The sequence below is a fragment of the Colius striatus genome, chromosome 1, assembly GCF_028858725.1.
Source record: "Colius striatus isolate bColStr4 chromosome 1, bColStr4.1.hap1, whole genome shotgun sequence".
Classification (NCBI taxonomy): Eukaryota; Metazoa; Chordata; class Aves; order Coliiformes; family Coliidae; genus Colius; species Colius striatus.
Genome location: NC_084759.1, coordinates 171,626,122 through 171,647,673, shown reverse-complemented (window position 1 = coordinate 171,647,673; position 21,552 = coordinate 171,626,122). Strand labels below are relative to the sequence as shown.

General features: G+C 41.0%; 1 protein-coding gene across 1 annotated transcript in view; it reads right to left on the bottom strand.

Moving 5' to 3' along the window:
• The window catches only part of WIF1 (WNT inhibitory factor 1), a 40,643-nt gene that overhangs the window by 4,304 nt on the left and 14,787 nt on the right, over positions 1–21,552 (bottom strand). Inside the window, exons 3-7 of the mRNA XM_062013006.1 lie at positions 14,543–14,651; positions 9,873–10,013; positions 6,513–6,608; positions 4,797–4,892; positions 3,448–3,543 (exon numbers count right to left, since the gene is read on the bottom strand). Of these exons, the coding sequence (XP_061868990.1) occupies positions 3,448–3,543; positions 4,797–4,892; positions 6,513–6,608; positions 9,873–10,013; positions 14,543–14,651 (538 nt within the window). The remainder of the gene's footprint in view (positions 1–3,447; positions 3,544–4,796; positions 4,893–6,512; positions 6,609–9,872; positions 10,014–14,542; positions 14,652–21,552) is intronic.

The window sequence follows — 21,552 nt, the reverse complement described above, 5'->3', positions numbered from 1 at the left end:
AACAGAGCATCTTTGGAAACAGTAATTAGAACTGGCAGACATTTTCCAAGGCTTTTGGTCCAGAAATTACTTTCCCTCACATTCACACTTTGCCAATGGAAGGAGTTGGGTCTCGGCACTCTTGTAGGAAGGTTTGTCTGGCCCTGGCTTGCCTGGGATGGAGAAGATTTAGAACCAAGTGACTCACACCAAGAGCCTTCCTCAAACTTAACGTCAAGCCTCCCATCACCAGACTGTCAATCCCGTGTTAGAATTTGTGTGTCTTATTGAACTACTTAAACTTTTGCTCATCTGTAGGAAAGTCGAGCACAGTGCCCATGACTTGAGTCAGGCTCAGGCTGAGGGAGGCTCACTGACACAGCCCTGGGTGCTCTCGGGCCACCAGGAGCTACACTCTTGTTCCCTTGCCTCCTTAGTGGCCATATGGACCAGTGCAGGTTCTCTCACTGTGGTCCAAAACCTTTGTTTGTCTTTCTAATTCCACAACATTTTCTAGATTCTTCAGAAAAGAAGGAATAAAAAGCTCTTCCTAGATTGAGCACTAATATTTACCTGAATCTGTGAGCAAACAAAAACTGGAACCTGGGGCAGCAAACTGCTTCCTTTCCTTTGCTTTTGTTTAAAAAACAGAATAGCAACATGCACGTGGTAACTTAAGCACCAACATTGACTTGCTGTGCTGAAAACCTCGGCAAAGGCACTCATCCCATGGTCACAGACTGACTCCTTGGGAGCTCAATACCCCGGGCAGCACCTGCTCAGCTCTCAATCCCAGCAGACTTCTGTGACACGTGTCTATCACACAGTATAAAACTAACATTCATTCCTAACGTGTGTAACGATTTAAATAGCCCTGAAACAAGCTTCATAACCAGACAAGGGAATGAAACACACCAAGGAGAGCTTCTGCAAAAGCACAATTTCCCTGCAGGAGCCTCTGGAGAGGGAACCTTTCGGTATTCTAATTTGAGAGCATTTGGATCCCAAGTAATTAATGACTGAAAGGAGTAACAATAAGGAAATACAGCAATTTTCCTAGTTCTTGAAATAAATCTGGAGAATATGGGTCCAGGGGTGTGATACTGATGTCCACAGAGTAGCATTAGGCAAGCGTTTGGCTCAGCACAGCTCAATTAACTTTGGACTAAGATATCTTGACAGAATGAAGGAAAGAGTAATAATTGTCTCTGTTATTGACTGAGAAATGGAAAAAGCAACATAACAGTTGGTGACAAATGTGAAAGGAATCCAAAACAAAATAAAACTCTTTGGACTCAAACTGAAACACTAATTAGAGACAATATATAACTATAGCTAGAAAAAGCCTGGAAGGCTAGGAACGCTTGTTAGTTTTGTAGACCAGGTCCAGTACATTCCCCAGGAGTCTTACAGAGTGGTTCAACTATTAGAGAAGCACTAAAAATCTTTAAACATTATTAAAAAATATCTTTGCAGTTTTCAGAAGATGGCTTTCTGCCTGTTGAAAAGTTTTCTTTCCTTGTAATTTCAGGACTTCCATGACTGAATGTAGCTGGCCCTGGATCTAAGAAAAAAGACTAAGTTGTGTTTCTCCTCTGGTGTTTCTAAGACTTGTCTAGCATTCCTTGCACTCTTCCACTGCTGTCCTGGCACTGGTGCAGTGCCCAGAGGTGGTGGCAGCTATCAATTGTGGTCTAGCAATTGGCATCCCAGGTTTACAAAAGCCAAAGCAAAGAATAGCCACAGCTTTCCCCACTCTCGCTGACGTGATCCCAGCTCAGGTCTTAGCATACTGCTATCCTCATATTTATTTGTTTTAATTTCCTTGGTACAGAAAGTAGTTTACTGCCTGCATTTTAATTCATTTCATTTGAGTTGCACGGGTAAGCCTTTGACAGAAGCCAAAGTCAGTTGCATCTATCTCAAGCAGCACAAGACAACAGTGAGCTTGAGCTCCTCAGACAGATCAATCATACAGATTAATTAATGGACTCTTAATTATACATGCTGTAATATCAGTTCTACGAATTCTCCTTAAAAATCCCACCACTGACATAAAATAAACGCTTCTCCAACTTCGAGCCTTATTCACCATCTTCGAAGCATCAACAGAATTCACTTCTTGTGGATTGAAGAAAGAAATGGGGTTCTGTCAAGACTGTCAAATCTTATCTTGATGCAAGCAAAGGCAAATTCAGTGGAAACCCACACTGTTGTTCTTGCTGACATCTGATCAGAGTTTACATCAAAGGGCAATCTTATTAATTTAAAAACAATGAAGCCTTGTTGTTTCTGTCTGGCTTGAGTTTTGATGAGGTAAAAAGGAGTTGGAAAATGCCTTGCAATGCACAAAGACATGGCGACTTATTTTACATACATTTACTGTTTATAAATACTGGGCAAAACAGAGGTCTTCTGGTGTCTGTGTTCCTTCTTTGCACAGTAATTCATTTATTGTCCTGTACTGGCTGACACCATTTTAGAGTTTATTTCCATGTTTCCAAAGTATTTAACGATACAAATTTTGTAACTGGGAAAAAAGCCCGTCTCTATGGATACACGTTAAGAAATCAGCTCTTAGGTTTCCCAGGCTGTTCTCTGTGAAGGTGCTGGGAAACACTGGTAAGGTTATCTACAGCTGGGTGAGCTCCTTGCACAGCGTTCTGTTAGAAGTTTTAAGATCAGAAAGAATGACCTGAGTGTATGTTCACAAACCTGAAATGCTTGTACCCTGTTCAAGTGTAGGGAACTACAGAAATAATCCCATTTAACAGAGCTGTGAGAAAACCCTTCTTTTAGTGAGATCAAATACTTGACAGCTGACCTCCCAAGTCTGTTCCAGCCTTGCTATATCTCCATCCCCAGCTTTACACAACACACTTAGATCAACCATGAGCTAAAATATTTTTAATTGCTTTGATGCTAAACTTCTGAAAATACCAAGTCTTTTGATGTTTGTGACATGGATTTGCAAGTTGCCGCGTGAATACAACTTAATATGTTACATGAAAGCTCTCAGCTCTTACGGTTCAGTCCTTCCTTTACACCAAACTCTTTAATTCCCAACTTACAGTAGCCCTTCCAGAGGTACAGGCTCAAACCTAGGCTGCTGTGCCCAAGTGCAAGCCATAACATTTGGAAATTGGTGCTCCACACAGATTTGGCACAGCAGCACATTTGTCTGCCACAGAGTACTGCTTGCATACTTATGACTTGAAAGTTGTGAGCAAGTCCAGTTACTAGTAAAACCAAAACCAGGTAAGGGATGATATGGTCTACTGATGAGTCAAACTTGTCAGCAGGAAATTCATTTGGAGGCATGTGGCATCTGACTCTCTGACAGCCTCAACCTTTCCTGTGAGATCCTCGCTATGACCCCAGCAGAGGCAGGTTGCACATCATCATTCAGACACTGACACTGTAAGGAGCTGACATGAGTGAAAGCAAGAACAAGGAGATGCTACTTACTAATTTCACATTGGTCTCCTTCATAGCCTGAAGGACAAATGCATTTTCCCAGATAGAAGCACGTTCCTCCATTGAAACAGGTTGTTGTACAGTTTGCTGAAACAAAACAAGAATTTACTAAGTCACTAATATGAACCCAGTTTGTCTTTGCCTTACTGACTTCTACTGCTCATCATACACAAACATTGAGTACATTTTAAAAAGTTGCATTAGCACCTTTTCATCTGCTTTATAAAGACTGAAAGGCGTTTTTTTCCTACACAGTGCTTTACATGGGCATAAATGCTGGTCAATACACACAGAGACAAGTGAACAATATAGCAGTCAGAACCCCTAGGACAAACTATGTTACATCTTTATCAGTCCTCACATATGAAGCTCTTTGAAGGATGAAGTCACTATTACTATTGAAATTGTCAGTGTCTGATAAAAAGCACACAAGCAAGGGCTGGAAGTTGCTCCTATAAGAGGATACTCCACTTGACTAGAAAGAAAACTTCCTGAGTTTTTGCTGTGTGGTGATGTAGATGCAAACGCTGTGTCTCTCACCTGACAAATCACTAACATGGTGTTAGACGTGACTTCACCAAACAGCTGGGATTCACATTAATCCTTCAAGACACTGGGACCACTTTTGGTGCACTTTTGAAACATTTTTAAAATGTGGTAAAAGACTCATCAAGGACTAGATAAAAGTCAGAAGGATATTGAAAACAACAGTTTGTGCAACCATATCTAAAGGCCTAGGAAAGTTCCCATTATTTTGCTGGAAAGTCCTCTAGGATCTTTTTCAGTCTTTACTTGACAACAATAAATACAACGTGATGTTCTGTCATCGGCTCTGCCATAAGCAGTTATCTTTCTCAGGAAACCACTTGTTTTTTTCTATGTGGCAGCTCGGACTGTTCCAAGTTCCTGTTCTGAGCACCTGATTGTTCCTTTTTACCCTTTCCCGAGTCACAATGCAGAAAAGAATATAAAACCAGTCTCCTTATTTTTTCATGTGTTCAGGCGAAACAAACCGATGTACTAAAAATCTAGTAAAACTATTTTTACTCCAGGAAACTACAATTCAAACAGAGGGATTTTTTTTTCCCTAGGCCAGAAATGTAAGTGAATTTTGTGGCAGGTTCAACAGCTGTCAGTGGATCAGCTGAAGTGACTCTTTACATTACCCTTCACAGAGCAGGTGTATATGGATGCCTGCACACTCAGCTGTGAAAGCACTGCAAATCCCTACATTCTTCCAGCAGCTGCAAGGTTGTGCCAGAGCATCTTTTAAACATTTAAAACCTTACTTCATCAGTTGCCTGACTTTCCAAAATCCATTCCCAGAGGGAAGCAGTTACCTTTGTCGCAGTTGATGCCGTAGAAGCCTGGGGGGCAGATGCAGAGCCCGGGTGTAATGCAGAGCCCACCGTTCATGCAGCGAGGAGCACATAGCGCTGAGGAGCAGGAAGAACAGAAAAAACAGTGCTGGTGTGACTGCAACCGGCTATTTAAATACCCAGCACACTGAGTCCTTAAGCTGTTTTTCCTTCTGCTGACTATAGTAAGTCACCTTTGCAAAGCATCTTTGTTGGTGGGTTAAATCAATTTGTTTTGTGTCTGGTTTGTATCCGGCCATTTGTATATAGTGTTACTAAAAGAGTGAAGACTAAATTAAGTTCAAATCTGCTTCCATATGTAAGCAGAAATTGACTCTTGTACAGTTTATTTCCAAACAGGGGACAGTAAAGTGCTCACCTATAGCCTTTGGATAGTTAGATTCCTCCTAGACAAGTCCTCTCTATAATTGAATTGGTGCTGCAACTGCAGCTCTGCAGACAGGACTATCTCTTTAGGAGCCACACTCAGAAGCATCAAATGATTCAGTGGAGTTCCCAGACAGGCTTTACAATGAACCCTCCCTTCTCCCTCTGCATACCTGAACACAGGCACAGCTATCTAATTTAGGCTAGGGAAGCATGCTGCATAGCCTGGGTTGGGAGCCAAATTGTCCTGCATGGTCCTGTGAACTTTCTCCAGAGTCCCTGTACTCTCCTGAGACTTCTCTGCAGTTGTGGCCACCCCACAAGGCTCTTCCAGGGAGGCATGTCAGAGGGCTATGCTTCATTTCATGGTTGCTCACAACTGGTACAGACAGCAAAGCTGGGTCCATACTAGTGAGTTAAACAGCACTCAGGCATGGGGCACAGTGGCTTGTCCATCCACAGGCTCATCCATCTTGTGAAACTGTTGCTGCCATTCCTGGCACAGCTTTGTCCCCAGTTGACCAGCAAATCCTCCCAGGCATAGCCCTGGGATGAGTAGCAGCTATGGGCTCCTCCCAGCAGGCAGTTTGGAGAGGCTTTTTTTGGAGGATGAGTTTATTAAACACTGTCACAGTTGGCCTCCAGGCCAGAGAACATTCCCTGATCCCGTGTACTTAATATTTTCGGTCTTGCCAGTATATCTGGGAGTGAAGGATGGCACTGGAATAGAATGCCCATGGGGATGGTTTGCTCTGTCTCTGGGAAGGGTCTGACACTAGGGAAGGAGAAAGAGACAGGAAGAAGAGCAAGTTCCCTCACTAAGTCACACCAATTGCCTTGCCCTTCATTACAGCAAACATCATTTGATTGTATTACTGACTAATGGAAAGGAAAAGGAGACTCTTTTCCATCATCTTTCCATCTTCACGGACAGTCTGCCTCCAAATTAGGACTTATCTCAAAATAAACAAATGCAGAACAACTAAAATCCTGTACTTTGTTTCCCAGATAGTCCTCATTAGTGGGAGAATTTCAATTAATCTTTTTGCCAGATGGATTCCCTGTGACTAAGGACCACTTAGCTATTATGTCAGTTTTTGTTAAAAGCAATCTCTTAGAGAGAAGACATTTGCCTTGTAATCAATTCATGTTTCCATTACACCATGGATGATAACAGTAATTTTCTTACACGTATGGACTCAAAATGCACGGTATCTTCAGAACAGGCCATTCTTACTTTTAGGAGAGGCTATGGTTTTGTGGAAGTTATGGCAAAGATGACAGATGACAAGAATTTTTTTTTAAAATTACCTTTCTCACAGTGAGGGCCATAAAATCCATCTGGACATTCACAGACATGTCTTTCATTGCAAACACCTCCGTTCCTGCATCCTCCTGGACACTCGGCTTCATAAAACATAATAGACAATCTTAAGTGAATATTACATACTTCACCTGTCAGACAGCTCTTGGTAAGACATTCCTTTGACACAATAGTAAAAATATTTGGTAACAAGCAAATGCTGACAGAAGTGGAAGTTCAGCTAAGACATCTTCAAGAGAAATTGGCTTCTTTTTTATTAGTCAACAAATAGAGGTTCCATTGCATGCTGAGACAAATGCACATGTGCTTGTTGACAGACTGCATTATACATTGCTCTGCTGTTCAGGAAGTGCATGAGCAACGTGCATGCTCAGCCCAGTGCTTTCTCCTCTGTGGTAACTCAGTGCAGGGCTTGTATCGCTGGTTAGACCTGCCCTCAGTATGCAGGACGAGTTTCAATTTCTGCAGCCTTAAGCAGACCACACTGTAACTTGCATTGCATTAATTACTACATCTGTTACTACTGAAGTGATGAAATCTGTACTCAAATGAAAGAGTCAGCTTCAAGGCTAAATGAAAGAAGGCCCGAAAGGAAGATGAAAGCATTCCTGCACAATGTTCCCGTATCATCATCCAACACTTATTCGTATCTCAACTATTGATCAAACACTGGTAAAAGCATTTGGCAACATTGTCTGGACTATATAGGGATGAGAAACATCTCTGGGTACCACCACCATCCTCAAAACACCAGACTCCAGTGAACAAAAAGCAAACTAAATCAATCCCTATGGAACCCCATGAAAACATGACTGCTGAGCAGAAAAACAATTGCGCAAAAATACCTCCTCAGATGTCTCACAGAGAAAGCAGCAGGCGGGAGAAGCTGCCTACTCCCATTAGAAAAGCTTAACATCACTAGAGATCAGTGAAATCAGGGCCACAGGGCAGCGTTAGAAGGATAAGCATGACCTTCTCATCTTGATGCTTTGGCATGCGACACTGAGTGATGATGCTCAAAAACTCTGAGGTAAACTGGTAAGTCTTAACCCAAACTCAAAGGCAACTGGCTGTAACATTGGCACTACATCTTTTTTTTTCCCCTCAGTGTAACAGTGCTGTAGACATATGTGACTGACAACACCTGCCAACAGCATCCTTACCTATTCTCCATTGCCTCATCAGGAAGTGCCACCGTTCCTAGGCTTCAAAGACGTACCACTGATCCACAACAATTCCCAACTGAATAACACCTGAGTTTAAACTGAGCAGTTTGAGATTTTAAGGTATACTGTTTAAAGTGGCAAGGAGTAGCAGGATGTCTATAAATTCAGATGAGTACGGTTTCCTGAGACATTTGTGTAGCCTACAGAGATTCTTTAAGCTGTAACTCCTGTTGATACAGAAGCAATCATAATCCTGGACTTAATAAGTTTGAATGATTCTCTCTTCCTCTAAAGTTTGAGTCAGTTTTTGAAAATTTACCTAACAGCTCATTAGAGCCACAGGAAACAATGGCTGCTATAACTGCTGTATTGATGTAATCACACTCTATTCCATGGAATGCAAAGGGTAACTCTAAGACTATGCAAACAGTAAAGAAAATCTGATGTACCAGTCAGGCAGATGGATATTATGAGCAACTGCCAATCAAACAAGAAAAAGAGGAGGAAAAGTGTAATTTTAAAATGCTCTTCTATCCAAGGCCACAGATACATGAATTAAAAAGCACTACTTTAAAAGTAAAGTTCTTTGCAGCAGTAGCAATAGTCACAAAGGCTTTTTGGTCTTACTGTGTTCCAAGACTGTACTCTAGGACTCTTTCTGGAAATACTCTGTACACAAATGCAGGGCTGCTATTCATTACAGAAAATGCACGCTTAAATACATACCATTTCAAACAGAAAAAAATAAGAAAACATTTTTTTGTATGACTGCTTCTTAGCCACAACAAACCCTCTCCTCTCCCACAAAATTGCTCCCTTGCTCCTCTCACTTCCTCTGGCAGAGGCCCTTCTGGATGGCCAAGAATGACTGGAAACAGCAACTGGAGCCCTGTCAGGAGGAACAGCAACTCCTTGCCACAAATGATGTCTTTCAGAGGAAATAAACTCCCTCCTACTCTTAACATCAACTAGTAAAGACATTCTCATCCTTCTCAGCATCTGTTCCAAAACACTGTGGTGTCCACCTTACCAGAAAGAGGGCAAGAATGAGAGTTATCCCAGTATGTGCTGGAAGAGATAAGGTGAGAAAACTCCTCCTCTGCGCACCTCCAGAGTGGACTCTGAGTTGGCTCCAGGAACTAAGGATGGTAACAACAATTATGCCTAGCTCTCCCTGAGAGGCCATATGATGTAATACTGGTAAATACTTTAGCATTACATCTCATATTAAAATGGTAACAACAACTAATAGCACAGAAATGATAACTTTGTTGAATGCTATTACTCAACTGAGTTTGGAGCTCTCTCTGCTTAAGTCACGTGCTTCCACAATACCGACCTGTAACTCTGCCATCCATGCTATCAGACTACCCCAACACTATTTCCCAAGTTTATTAAGTTCAGTATCTTTGAAATGAACTGAAAATAAAATGATAATAAATGTGTTGTATTTACATCAGACACACAACTTCACACATGGGATCTGATTGATTTTGCTTTCATTAAGCCCTCACTTTCCTTCCTGTTTCTATGCCCACTTTTTCTCCCCCTCCTCCATTTTCCCTGGGCTAATTGGCTGCAGCAAGACTTCAAAGCAGACAATCAGCTTTGTTATTTAGGTGTAGTGGGGTTTCAAAGAATAAACAGCTCCTGCTCCTGCTGCTTGCTCTTTGAAGCCATACTACAGCCAATTATCTCAGAGAAAAGGGTGCAGAGAAGAAAGTGTGGGGCTCAGAATGAAGATTTAATAGAAGAATAAAAATCTCACCATTTGTACACTAGTCCTGTCATGGGTTAACGTGATACAATTGCACATGACATGGGATAACTGTTTTATCTTACATACCAAGTTTTCCAGTTTCCACAGCCTCAGTTTAAAGGGATAATTATAGTTGTAGTGTATCAAATTAATCTGGAAAGTCTTATTACATAGTGTTTACAGTTCACAGATTGGTTGATTAAACAGGTTCCCTCCTTTCCAAGTAAACACTGCTATAACTTTCTTCTACCAGTGCACCCTGCGTGTGTGTTGCGGTTTTACTGATTGATGGCTGCAAGTGAACCAGTTTCCATGACCTTACCTGTATCCAAAACCAGGAGGCTCCCCTCTGAGCCCTTATGCTGAAAGAAGGTTAGATGACCCAGTCTAACATTATTCCAGCATGCTCTGTTCAGTGTTACCTTGCTGACAGGTTTTAAAGAAGATGGCATTCTGAGGAGTCTGGAGAATAATATTGCCTTCTGAATTCATTATGATCACATTCACTTCAAATGCAGCGACACCATCTTGTTTTCCAAGGCAAGGGAATCCAATCTGAACAACTTACAGGAGAATAATAACAATAACATTTATATGTACATGCAGGTATACCTAAATATATAAACACACATTGACATACTAAAAAGTATAGACAATATTTATAGTTAAGTTTTAGAGTGATGCCATTGATGAAAACCTGTAACACAGACATACAGAGATCACCTTGCTCACAGGTGGCTCTGGGAAAGAAGTACAGCAACACAGGAGATGAGCCTGAACTCATTTACTGGCATAACCTCATCAGTCTACAGCACAGACAGTGATCTTAACACCAACATTCTTGCAGATGAGGTAATTACTCATGTGGAGGTATCTAAGGGTACACCAAAACAAGCTGGAAGCCTATATTTAATTTCCTAAACTAAGTTGATCACTTCTGAGTCTAAATTTTGCAGGCTTTCACAAAACTTCTGCAAAGACATCTTACACAGTTTGGAAACAAACACCTAACTTTTTTTTACATACGTTTTGCTGGTTTGGATATTGCAATTAATACTTCAATAAGATACTGATTTAATCAAAACGTACTCCATACAGCACTGGCAAGATGGTGCACTTGATTTAATAAGATCATGGGTGCAAACGTTCAAAAAGAAGACATAGACAGATTACTCTGACAGAACTTGTTAAGTGTAGTGCTATTTGGAGACTGCCTTCCTAGGCAAAGTATCCAAACACTTTTGAACTACAAAGAGTTTAAGTAAATACTTAAGGCCAGTAAATCTGGAGTATTTTAATGAGGAAGAAAACCTGATACTTCAGAGCTATGGAATGCTCTGCTGTGACTGTCACAAGTGATCTTAGTTTCATCTTCAGATGAAATGATTTTATCTCTTTTCTTCAAAATTGGGTCTTCCTAGCTGCTTTTTAAGTTAGATCCAGCTAACAGAAATTGTTTATTCGTTTCTTCCAAAGCTGGCCTGAGATTTCAGAACCAAATACTGAGCAAACAGCCCTACATTTGGTTTGTTTTAAATCACTTGTTATAAAATATGAACTTACTGACCTCAGTTTCAACCACTGCATTTTCGTAGGCTTCCCGCTATGAAATGAGCAGTCAGCCTTTTCTCCTTGGGCAGGTATCCACACTCTTCTCAAACTTCTTTGAGAAAAGTTGAATAGTCTTAGCTCCTTAAGCCCTCACTAAAAGCCATCTTCTCCAGCCTTCTTAACATCTTACCATGAGTCTAGGTGTAACAATACTCGTGTTGTGAGCACCGAATCAGGTAGCAATCCTGGGATTTCAGAATGGTACTTTCAAATGAGTCTAAGGAATCTAGTGATTTAAATCTAAATTCAAGGAGAATTTGACCCCTCAATCTCGTTAAGGATGTACTTGATCAGAGAAAGCTGAGAAGAACAACAAGGCTATATCGAATGAAGAGCAACTGAATAAGTTATAACTCTTGAGCCTGGATAAGACAAAAATGAGAGGGGACATACAAGCCATCTACGAAATCACAACCAGCATGGACAGGACTAACATTATGGATTGACTGCTGTCTCTGCTGGTACACGGGCTAGTGCCAGATAAATCACTTAAGACTCAGGAAATCCTCCAAGCTGAAGCTAGTCAAAGCTGAGAGGGTAAACAGATGTATTGCATATGCTTGTCTTTGCCCTCCTTTTGCTCTCCCTCAAGTCTTCTTATGGCTGCCATTGGCCATACAGACTAGGTGGGCCCTAAAGCACTACAGGTATCCTTATGCTTTATTGGTAGTAGGCGAATATCCTCACAGGAGTTTTAAAAGTCCACTGATTTTGACAAGGCTGCCGTGTACAACTACCTTTGAGTAAGATACCTAACTGTTAACACTCATTCTTGTTTCTCACTCTCATGTTTAATAAAGTTGTCTTTCCTCTTTTACTCCTCCTTCATTGTCTTTAGTGTAATCTTTTGGGCTAAAATAGTTTTTTTAAAGTAACTTGTAGTCTTGACTTCTTACCAGAAACAATCTTGTGATTTCATTTCTTCTGACACGCACATGTGTAGAAAAATCATTTGGCAATGCAATAGCTCCAGGCAAACTTGACTACATTTTTCACAACTGTTTTGCCAACATATAAATTATAAAAGTAATGACAAAGTAGCAAATATTCACTATTTTTAAAGCATGTATTTATTTAAGGCTACTTACTTAGTTTTGGCCAGTTAGCAAGCACTGTAAAAAAACCTACCATCATATACTAATGGTTCACTATTAATTAGTGTACATGCCTCAAATACTGTACATGTACTATCAATCACTGTTAAACACCAGTCTCACTGTAGCACCAAAGAGCTTAAATACAGCTTATATATACTAAGCGCAGCGGTACACTGCACATGATCCATGTATGGAAACACCATGGACATGCCTGTATTAGTCCTGGAACTGAGGTATCAGTGCTGCAGACAGGGTAAGTGCTTTCTGGCTTTAATCAGACCTCCTATCATGATGGTTAACAGACCTGGTGCTGCAACTATGAGATCTCATCTCTGGCCTCCCTGCACTTGCAGATTGTGTTTTCCTAAACATAGTCAGAAGGAGGTCATTTTTGTCTGGCCTTTCTAGATAGCTAAAAATTAAAGGAGAAAACAGCTTATAATAGAGGATGCTGAATGCAGAGCTTCCCACATATCTCATCTACTTTATATGGAGACAAAAATAATGCTTAACAAGAACTTTGCTTTTGTGACCTTTTAGTTACTTTTAAATGTCTTTACTTGCCAATTTATCAGGCTTGAAACCAATTAAATTGCAGTAACGATCAACAAATATCATAGCACTTTTCACCCCAATCCATTTTCAATAGCACTCATTCAATCCACACTGAATGCAGAGACCAACCACTACTGTGAAAGTCTAGGTGCTGCAGCAAAGAGTTGTGCTGCAACATTACTTCAACACCATTTGACTACAGCCAGAACTGCAGGAGATCAAACACAAATTTTCAACATTTATACACCAAAAAAGAGACTGACCAAAGAGGTAAACCTGTATCAGTGTTCCTCCAGTTCCATTTCCCATTTCTTTTCCATTTTTTTTTATCCCATGTGGTCTTAGGTTGGCTAAGGCTTATCGTGAAGCCAAGATCACTTAGACACCACCATAACACAGATGTACATTTCTGCCTTTCTGCCAGAGGCTACTACATGTTAGCCCTCAAATCACAGAATCACAGAATGGTAGGGGCTGGAAGGGACCTCTAGAGATCATCCAGTCCAACCCGCTGCTAATGCAGGTTCACCTTGATCAGGTCACACAAGAACATGTCCCAGACAGGTTTTGAAACCTTCAGAGAAGGAGACTCCACATCCTCCTGGCACAGCCTGTGCCAGGGCTCCCTCACCCTCACAGGAAAGAAGTTTCTGCTGATGTTCAAGTGGAACTTCCTGTCTTCCAGCTTGTGCCCATTACCCCTTGTCCTATCTCTGGGAACTAAAGACAAAAGACTTGCCCCACCCTCTTGACATCCACCCTTTAAGTATTCCTAAGTGTTGATAAGGTCCCCTCTCAGTATTCTTCAGGCTGAACAGTCCCAGTTCCCATAGCCTTTCCTCATAAGAGAGATGTTCCAGTCCCCTAAATATCGTGGTAGCCTTCCACTGGACTCTCTCCAGCAGTTCTCTAACTCTCTTGAACTGGGGAGCCCAGAACTGGACACAGTACTCCAGATGAGGCCTCACCAGGGCAGAGAAGATCCTCCCTTGACCTGCTGGCCACACTCTTCTTGATGCATCCCAGGATGCCATTGGCCTTCTTGGCCACAAGGGCACATTGCTGGCTCATGGTTAGTTTATTATCAATCAGGACTCCCAGGTCTCTCTGCAGAGTTGCTCTCCAGCAGGTCAGGCCCCAGCCTGTACTGGTGCATGGGGTTGTTCCTCCTGCAGTGCAGGACTCCACATTTGTAACAGGTCATGTAAACTCTTATTCATCTACTTCAGAGCAAAGTGGATTCGATAACCTCTCATGGAAAGCTTTTTTACTTCAGCTGGCTCACCATGCACCACAGTGCATCTGGAGCACTCACAATGGCTTGGGCTCAGCCTCTGCTATGAAGCTATAAGCTCCAGTGAAGGACTAAGAAAACACAATTAAGGAAAAAGTGGTAAATTATAATGTCCTAAACTAGAACTTGTGTCTTAGAGCTGAAAGCCTGATAACTGACCTCAAATGAAAGTAAAACATCCACAAAATGCAATCTCCAAGAAAGATGACTATTCCTTATAGTGATCAAAGATTTTGTTTTCCACAAGTTGCACAACATAAGTTTTATAATATTCATACCCATCAATTTTATGCAATGATTTCACACAAGTTTCTGCTGATTTATCTACACATAAAAGCTTCACGTGATCTGGCTCAGACAAAAGATGCTGTCGCAGTCAAACAAGGCACTCACAAGCTGTCCAGTGTCAAGCACTGTGGCAAGCGTTTCTTCAGCAGTAAACTTCAGAACTGCAATTCATGGTAAAACAGATAGACTTCACTCGCTGTAGAATATGTTTTACAGGAACACAGTTTATAGTATCAACAGCACAAACCTGATGCTTTATGAGGAACTGTTCCAAGCAGAGGGATATTTATAGTTGGATCAGCCATTATGCCTTTATCCAGAGAGTGCAAAGACAGGAACTCGTAGAAGTACTCAGCCTATGACAAAATAAATGAAAAATTGATTCGTATTTTAATTGCATATAAACTACAAAAAAATACTACACTTTTCATTATGCCATTCATTAGATTTAGTTCTATTATTTCCTTGAGTGCTTCTTTACCTAAGCATAATTTTCAGGTAATTTCCTCTTATTTCAGAGATCACAAGCGACCATTCAGTGATCAGGAGAAGGCATAACAGCCAGGAAAATAGCATGCACACAGTGAGCAAGTGTTATACGGAGAAGACATTTTTTACAACCCACAACTCTTATCTGGCAGATGACAAAAAAGGTATGAACACTAGGTTAATTCTTAGAGCTGGTTTATGGGGTCAGAATCCTTCTAGAAGTGGTTGGTGAGCCCGGATGACCTGCCTACACCATGAGTGTGGTTTAAAGGACATACCCACATGCCATGGCACAACTGTGGCATAAGAATATCCAAGTTTGCTCTTAGTTGATCTGCACAGCACAGCACATCACCTTGGGAAGAAAGTGACTTTGCTGGGACACATCTCTTGTTTGCAGCTCCCAGCACTGCCCTATTGTTCTAAATGTGAAGCTGAGATTTCTCCTACAGAGCTGGCTTCACGCCAATCATTAACTGCAACATCAATGATTTGTTTTGGTGATCTTCAAGATGGCATGATTTAAAAAACACTTTCCAGTACCTTCATCCTACTCCTGATATGCATCTGCATTGTGGCACAGACTATACGCTTAGGCAGTTTCTTCCCTGTGCCCCTGGTCTCTCTGATGAGTCATCTGTTCAATATTTCCTCATCTTCAATGCAAAGTGACACCGTGTAGCCGTACAGACCATGCACACCTGAGATGGATGCATCTTAGCAAGTTCCTCGAGGCTTCTGCTACTGTCAGTGGCACAACTGCAGATGTGCAAGGCAAACAGAAATGAACCTTTTACCCTAAAGTCTGGCTTCTCATTTACCCTGAGGCGCATCAGGGATCACAGATAATTGTACTTGCTGCTCTCAGAAAAGCACTTCAGACCTCAGCACAGGCACTGGCAAAAATGTAGTTTCATCCAGCAGCTCATTGATAGTAGACAGCATTGTTATGTCTGCTTTTTAGCTAAAATAAAGAGTAACAGAGATTAAAGACAAAATTTCATGAGAACTTTGGGCTGATAAATGGTCTACAAGATGGCAGTCAATGTCCTTAGCCAGAAGACTGTCCTTTTTCTCCTGTAATATCCTTGCTCCCTAGCACAAGGAAGATGTGGACTTACTGGAGTGAGACCAGTGAAAGGTGTCACAGGTAATCAATGGACTGGAGTGTCTGACATACAGGGAGAGACTGAGAGAGCTAGGACCATTCAGCCTGGAGACAGCTGAGGGGAGGAATCTAATCAATGTGTATAAGTAGCTGATAGTGGGGGTGTAAAGAGGCTGTAAACTAGGCTCTGCTTGGCAATGCCCAGTGACAGGACAGGAGGCAATAAGCACAGTAAAGAGAACTCCCTCTGAAGCTGAGAAAACATCTTTTTACTGCATGGTGAATGTACAACGCCACAGGTTGCCCAAAGAGCTTCGTGCAGCCTCCATCTGTGAAGATACTTAAAAAGCAATACCACACAGTGTGGGGCAAGTGGCTCTAGGTGATCCTGCTTGAACAGAGGGGTGGATTAGATCATATTGAGACCAGACTGTCTAGTCTTAGATCAGCCTCAGCCCTTCTATGATTTTGTGCTCTGCTAACTAGAGCAGAAGCCTTAGCAGTGTGAGAGAGACCATCTCTCTTTTGCTCCTGGTGACACAAGCAAAGCACTTATGAAGTGGGTAGAAAGGTCTTTATGAAACTCCTGACTGGCACTGTCAGCACATCCACTCACTCTGTGGGGACAGCAAGGAGACCCCAAACAATACACGGGGGCTACAGTCTGCATGGACAGTCTTCAGAAGGTGTTGTGTAGGCATGGACAGCTCAGAGGAGGACTCACAGAACAACAGGGAAGGGAGCGATAGAAGTTTGTAAGGGCAGGTTAAACACATGGAGTATATGTGGGAGGGAGAGGGGACATGGAAAGAAGCAGTAAAACAGGAGATGAAAATTGAAGTCTGTGGTAATGTTCAAAAGGCTGCTTTTAATTAAAGTCATTTTTTTCCAATACATTATACCACGCCAAAATATGAAAACAAGCCATAAAGTCAGATTGTGAACATTTTTGTTTTCAAATAAAACTTTGGTTGAGCAAAATAATTATATGTCTCTACACATCTATAGAATAGTACAGTGTGTGAGTCAGTGTTGTACTGTCTGTTTCTCATTGGTTAGCTTTGATGTTTGGTTATAGCTAAACCGGGTCATAATGAGTTGGGATATTAAAACATTATGTTCTTACTATTCTAGTAAACAACTGGTAAGCAAACCAAATAGCTCCACTCCCCATATTTCCATTCCAGCCACACTATTGCAGCAGGTCAGCTTGTGAGCCAGAGCCCTGATTTGTAGGAAAGGAATTGGAATTCCATTTCCTAGAGTCCAAAGGATGCCTAAGGACAAGTACAAAAAGAAAGTTCCCTGTGGGAATGATACTGATGATTGCTGCAGGAGCCACAATACCCACTGCCTTTCAAGGAAGGAATTCCTCTAACCAGAGTAGGAGTGTAGCAGTGATTAGTGCCCAAGGCAGGAGTACAGTCTGCACACACCTCAAAAAGGTGGGAAGAGACACTGCACAAGCAACAAGCTGCTCAGGAGGAAAGCCATGCACTGCATTGAGGGAAGATACCTGCTCTCACCATTTCTGTACAAATGTTTGCATCTGCTGAGCTGACAAAAACTGAATTGCTTGAAATGACAGTATCTAAGACAACCTCAAACACTTCAGATATATCCATCCAAAACAACTTCAACATTATGAAGTTGTAGAGTATGTTTGCAAATCACATGTGCTCGACTGAGTTGTTTACATTTTGATGTAAAATTAAATACAAAAATCACAGTCTAGAGAGGCTGCACTGTGGAGCAGAGTAGTTTAATTCCTCAAACCTGTGAATCTGTAACAAGATTTGGCTGCCAAAAATTCTGTTTGGAAAAAAATCTGTCTTGACACAGTTCCTACATCCGGTCTCCAGTACTGTCCTGCTGCAATGTGAGTTGACTACCAATTAACTTGCAATAATCATCATGCCTGAAAAGCAAACAACACACTTGGTAAATATTTACCACGCTCCAGCCTAGCATGAAATTTAGTCATGATGGTTAATTGAAGAGATAGCTCTGTGCAATTAAAATACTGTCTACTGACTACCATAATTTGTGCTGTAAATGGTCACTGTTAGTGACCTGGTATTGAAAACAAAATTCCCTTGGATACTTTTGAGAGATAATGGGGAAAGCCCCATAACATACAAGTCCTTTTCCATTACAAAAACATTCTCATTACTTTTTTTTTCTTAAGTCAGTGTATGAACTGTCTGGTATATGAGGGGCAAAATGTGATACTGAAGCTAAATCTTAGAGGAATGGTGTTATCAGAGGTGATGATGAACAGGATTTGAGATCAATTGTTGATCTTTGACAACTGCACTCTCTTCATGCACAGAAGACTTTCTGGATTTGGCTTGACTTTGGAAGCACCCAAGGAAGGATACACTTGAGTGTAAAAGCTTTGTTTGAGACCATCAGAAAATGAGGCAAGAGCCCCTGCTGACCTTGTGTGAACAGTCTGGAGGACTCAGTACCTTCAGGCTGCAGGTAGCCTCCCACAGCTGCCCTTTAACAGTTCCCCATGTGCACAAAGACCTCGGCAAAGGGAGGAAATTTTGTTTCAGGTAAATAATTCCATGCTCAGGATTAACTTTTATGGACTTTAAATGGCTGTTTTCTAGAAATCAGAGGAATTTAAAAGGTTATAAAAATAATGAAGCCCTCTAACAAGTATTGCAGCAAACATCTGTCAGTAGTTTGGTTTTAAAAGATATACACTTAGAATTCCTATGGAACTCCACTGCTCACTACAAGATCTACTGTGTTAAGAGTTGCATTATCACTCAAATGTCACATCGTGCCTACTTTGCTTCTGTTTCATATTTAATCAAAGCATTCACATGATATGCTTTATGTTTTCTCCATTTTACATGAAAGATGTAGGATTAGAAGTAATGGCAGTACCTGAAGTGAAGCAGAGTAGCTTAAACTGATGTATGTCACAGTTCGATAAACTAATGTAATCTGCAGCCTTTCTAACAAAGAAAACATAATGTGTGTTAGCTTCGTGAGTTAAGAAACGAACTATAATTTCACCTCATTATTTTAGAGATCAGTGCTAGATGTTCTGTTCTGTTACCAATTACATGACAAATACACTGTAATGCAAATTTCTACATTTAAAGAAAGAAACTCATCAAAAAAGTTCCTTTTTATTCCAGATCCTGGATATTTCTGGCTATGCACACACAAGAAGATTCTAGCATGCATTATCCACAGCAGATGCTCTCAGCTGCATACACCATAAAATCACAAAGTGAGGCAATATATATGTTTGCTAGGTGTTTACAGCATGGACTACCGCTTCTCCAAGATATTAACTGCATTATGTAAGACATGTTGGTCCATCTACATTCCAAGATGAAGCATGAAGCAAAAGGAGTTGAATTTCAACAGAGGGGAGGTCATAGCCACGTTGTGTGTACCAGGGTATTGAAAGTTTGGCAAGAGTATGAATACGTATGTCAGCAGCACATTTTGTTACTGTGGTGCAGTCTTCACACTGCTATATTGAACAACATCAGGATCCATCCTTAGACAATCAGTTAATAAACTCTCTGCCTATAAGGTTTATGTCTTCTGTGTTAGAGAAGGCAGCTTTGTCCTACCTGTTAATTGGTCCTGTCACAGAGTGGGTGAACCATTTTTTGCACAAAGAGACTTGCCATCAGCCTCACAAAGTAGTCTCAAAGTGGGAGGTGTGCTTGACTACATGGAGTGATACAGAAACATACTCTGAGAAGACCTACTTACATAGAAGACAGGAAAAGCTGCCTGTTTTCCAGTACCAGCTGCTAAGGGTATGGGAATGAACCAAAGCAGTAGAATTAACAAAAGCAGAGATGCACACAGAAGGAAAAATAGAGACATTTTGGTATTTCTAAAAAAGAAGCACACAAATTAGAATTCATCAAAATGGCTAATCTCAAAGAAACAGTCACATTATGTGACCGTTAAGTACACAATGCTGTGGTGAAATGCACACCACTCTACAGGGCCTATTTTATGTCTGCTTTCTTCACGTGAGGAAAATCACGGCAGACTGAAGAAAATCCATGCATGAAGAATACTTTTTAACAACAGAGGTGAATCCCTGTATGCACCTTTCAACAATAACCACTTGTGGTTTTAATGGTTTTAGAAGAATGTTACAAAAACTCTCTGGTTTTGTGAATGGAAGATGACTAACCAGTGCTTATTGTCTCCTGTGCTATCTGACTGTGGATCCTCCAACAGAATGATTCAGAAAGCTGTAATAAGAGAAATTTCTTGGTTACTATCAAAAGGAGCCCCAGATTTTGAAAGGTGACACTGTAAGTTTCCAAGAATGCTTTGCATAGGAGAGACAGACAGAAATCTTTGCAGAATATATTAGCCTTTCCTCAAAGTAATGAGGAAAAACATTCCATAAATATCGGTGATATGAAGAAAGCATTGTCAAGAAGTCTGGTGAAGCCACAAAGTAGTAGGTTTAGATTACATTTAGCCAGTGAGTTTCTGGCAGTCATCTGCTCTTGGGGAGACATGGAAAACAGGGTGGCTACTTGGTCATTTTGGTATTTTCTCCCATCAGATGCAGAGCTCTAGAAGTGCTCTAGTATTTGAAGAAGTCATTAGAAACTGACCTAAGACTAGAGTCTGACAGGCTTGGCAGAAATTGAGAGGGATTTGAGAAGGACACTAGTGAAAAAGAAAAATCCAAGTACCCCAGCAGAGCATTAACTTTAAAACTCATGCTCACGTGCAGAAAAAAGAAGGCTACCTGAGAAAGAAAACCAAATAAATGCCTATTGCACATTCCTATCAGTCATTAGCCTTCTAATGAAATTAAGATTTGGGTTTAGATCAGAGTGAATTTGATGATTTGTACCTGCGGTGGAGATGGTGAGGCCACTCCACAAGGCTAAAGCTTTGCAAAGCAGCATATAGGCAAACAGGTCCACAGCAATTTCCAGGTAAATACAAATACACTGATACAAAGGCAAGTGGCATGCAGGATTCCTTTGAAAAACAGTCACAACAAATTTACAGCTCTTTGATGAGGAAAGTCTGCGAGTTTCTCACTCCTTCTCTACCTTGCTTTATTCAGAAACAGAAAGCAAGAGAGCACAACTTGCAGATGAAAATAAAGTAACTCTGCTCTGGGGAAGGGGAAAGAAGCAAGCAATACACCAAAAAGAGAAATAGCATTAAGAGTTCAGATGAAAAAAAAAAGATACATAAGCTTTATTCTCTTCAAATATTTACTGGAACATATTGTTTTGTTTTCTTGAGAACTGGTAAAAGCTATTCATATGAAAAACTATTTCTTGTTCTGGCACAGCAATGGCTAACTCATTCTTTTGTCACCCAGCAAAAGATCAGCACTCTCTCCAGTGCAAATTTCATGATCAGGGATGTTCAGAATGAAGTAGGAAATTATTAGAGCTCCTTAGAGAAAAAAACCCTAAAATACTGTCTCACCAGGTTAGTTCCTAACAAAACAATGCTGTACAGGTCCACCATCAGCACCTGCAATGCTTCTACGTGGCTCTATCTAAATGGAAACTAAATCACAACATTATTTTCTTCCCTTCAGAGGCTGAAAAATAAGTGAAACCTTGGGTGAGTGGGAGGGCATCTTTACATATGATTCTATGACTTCAGACTCTGGATAGATTTAT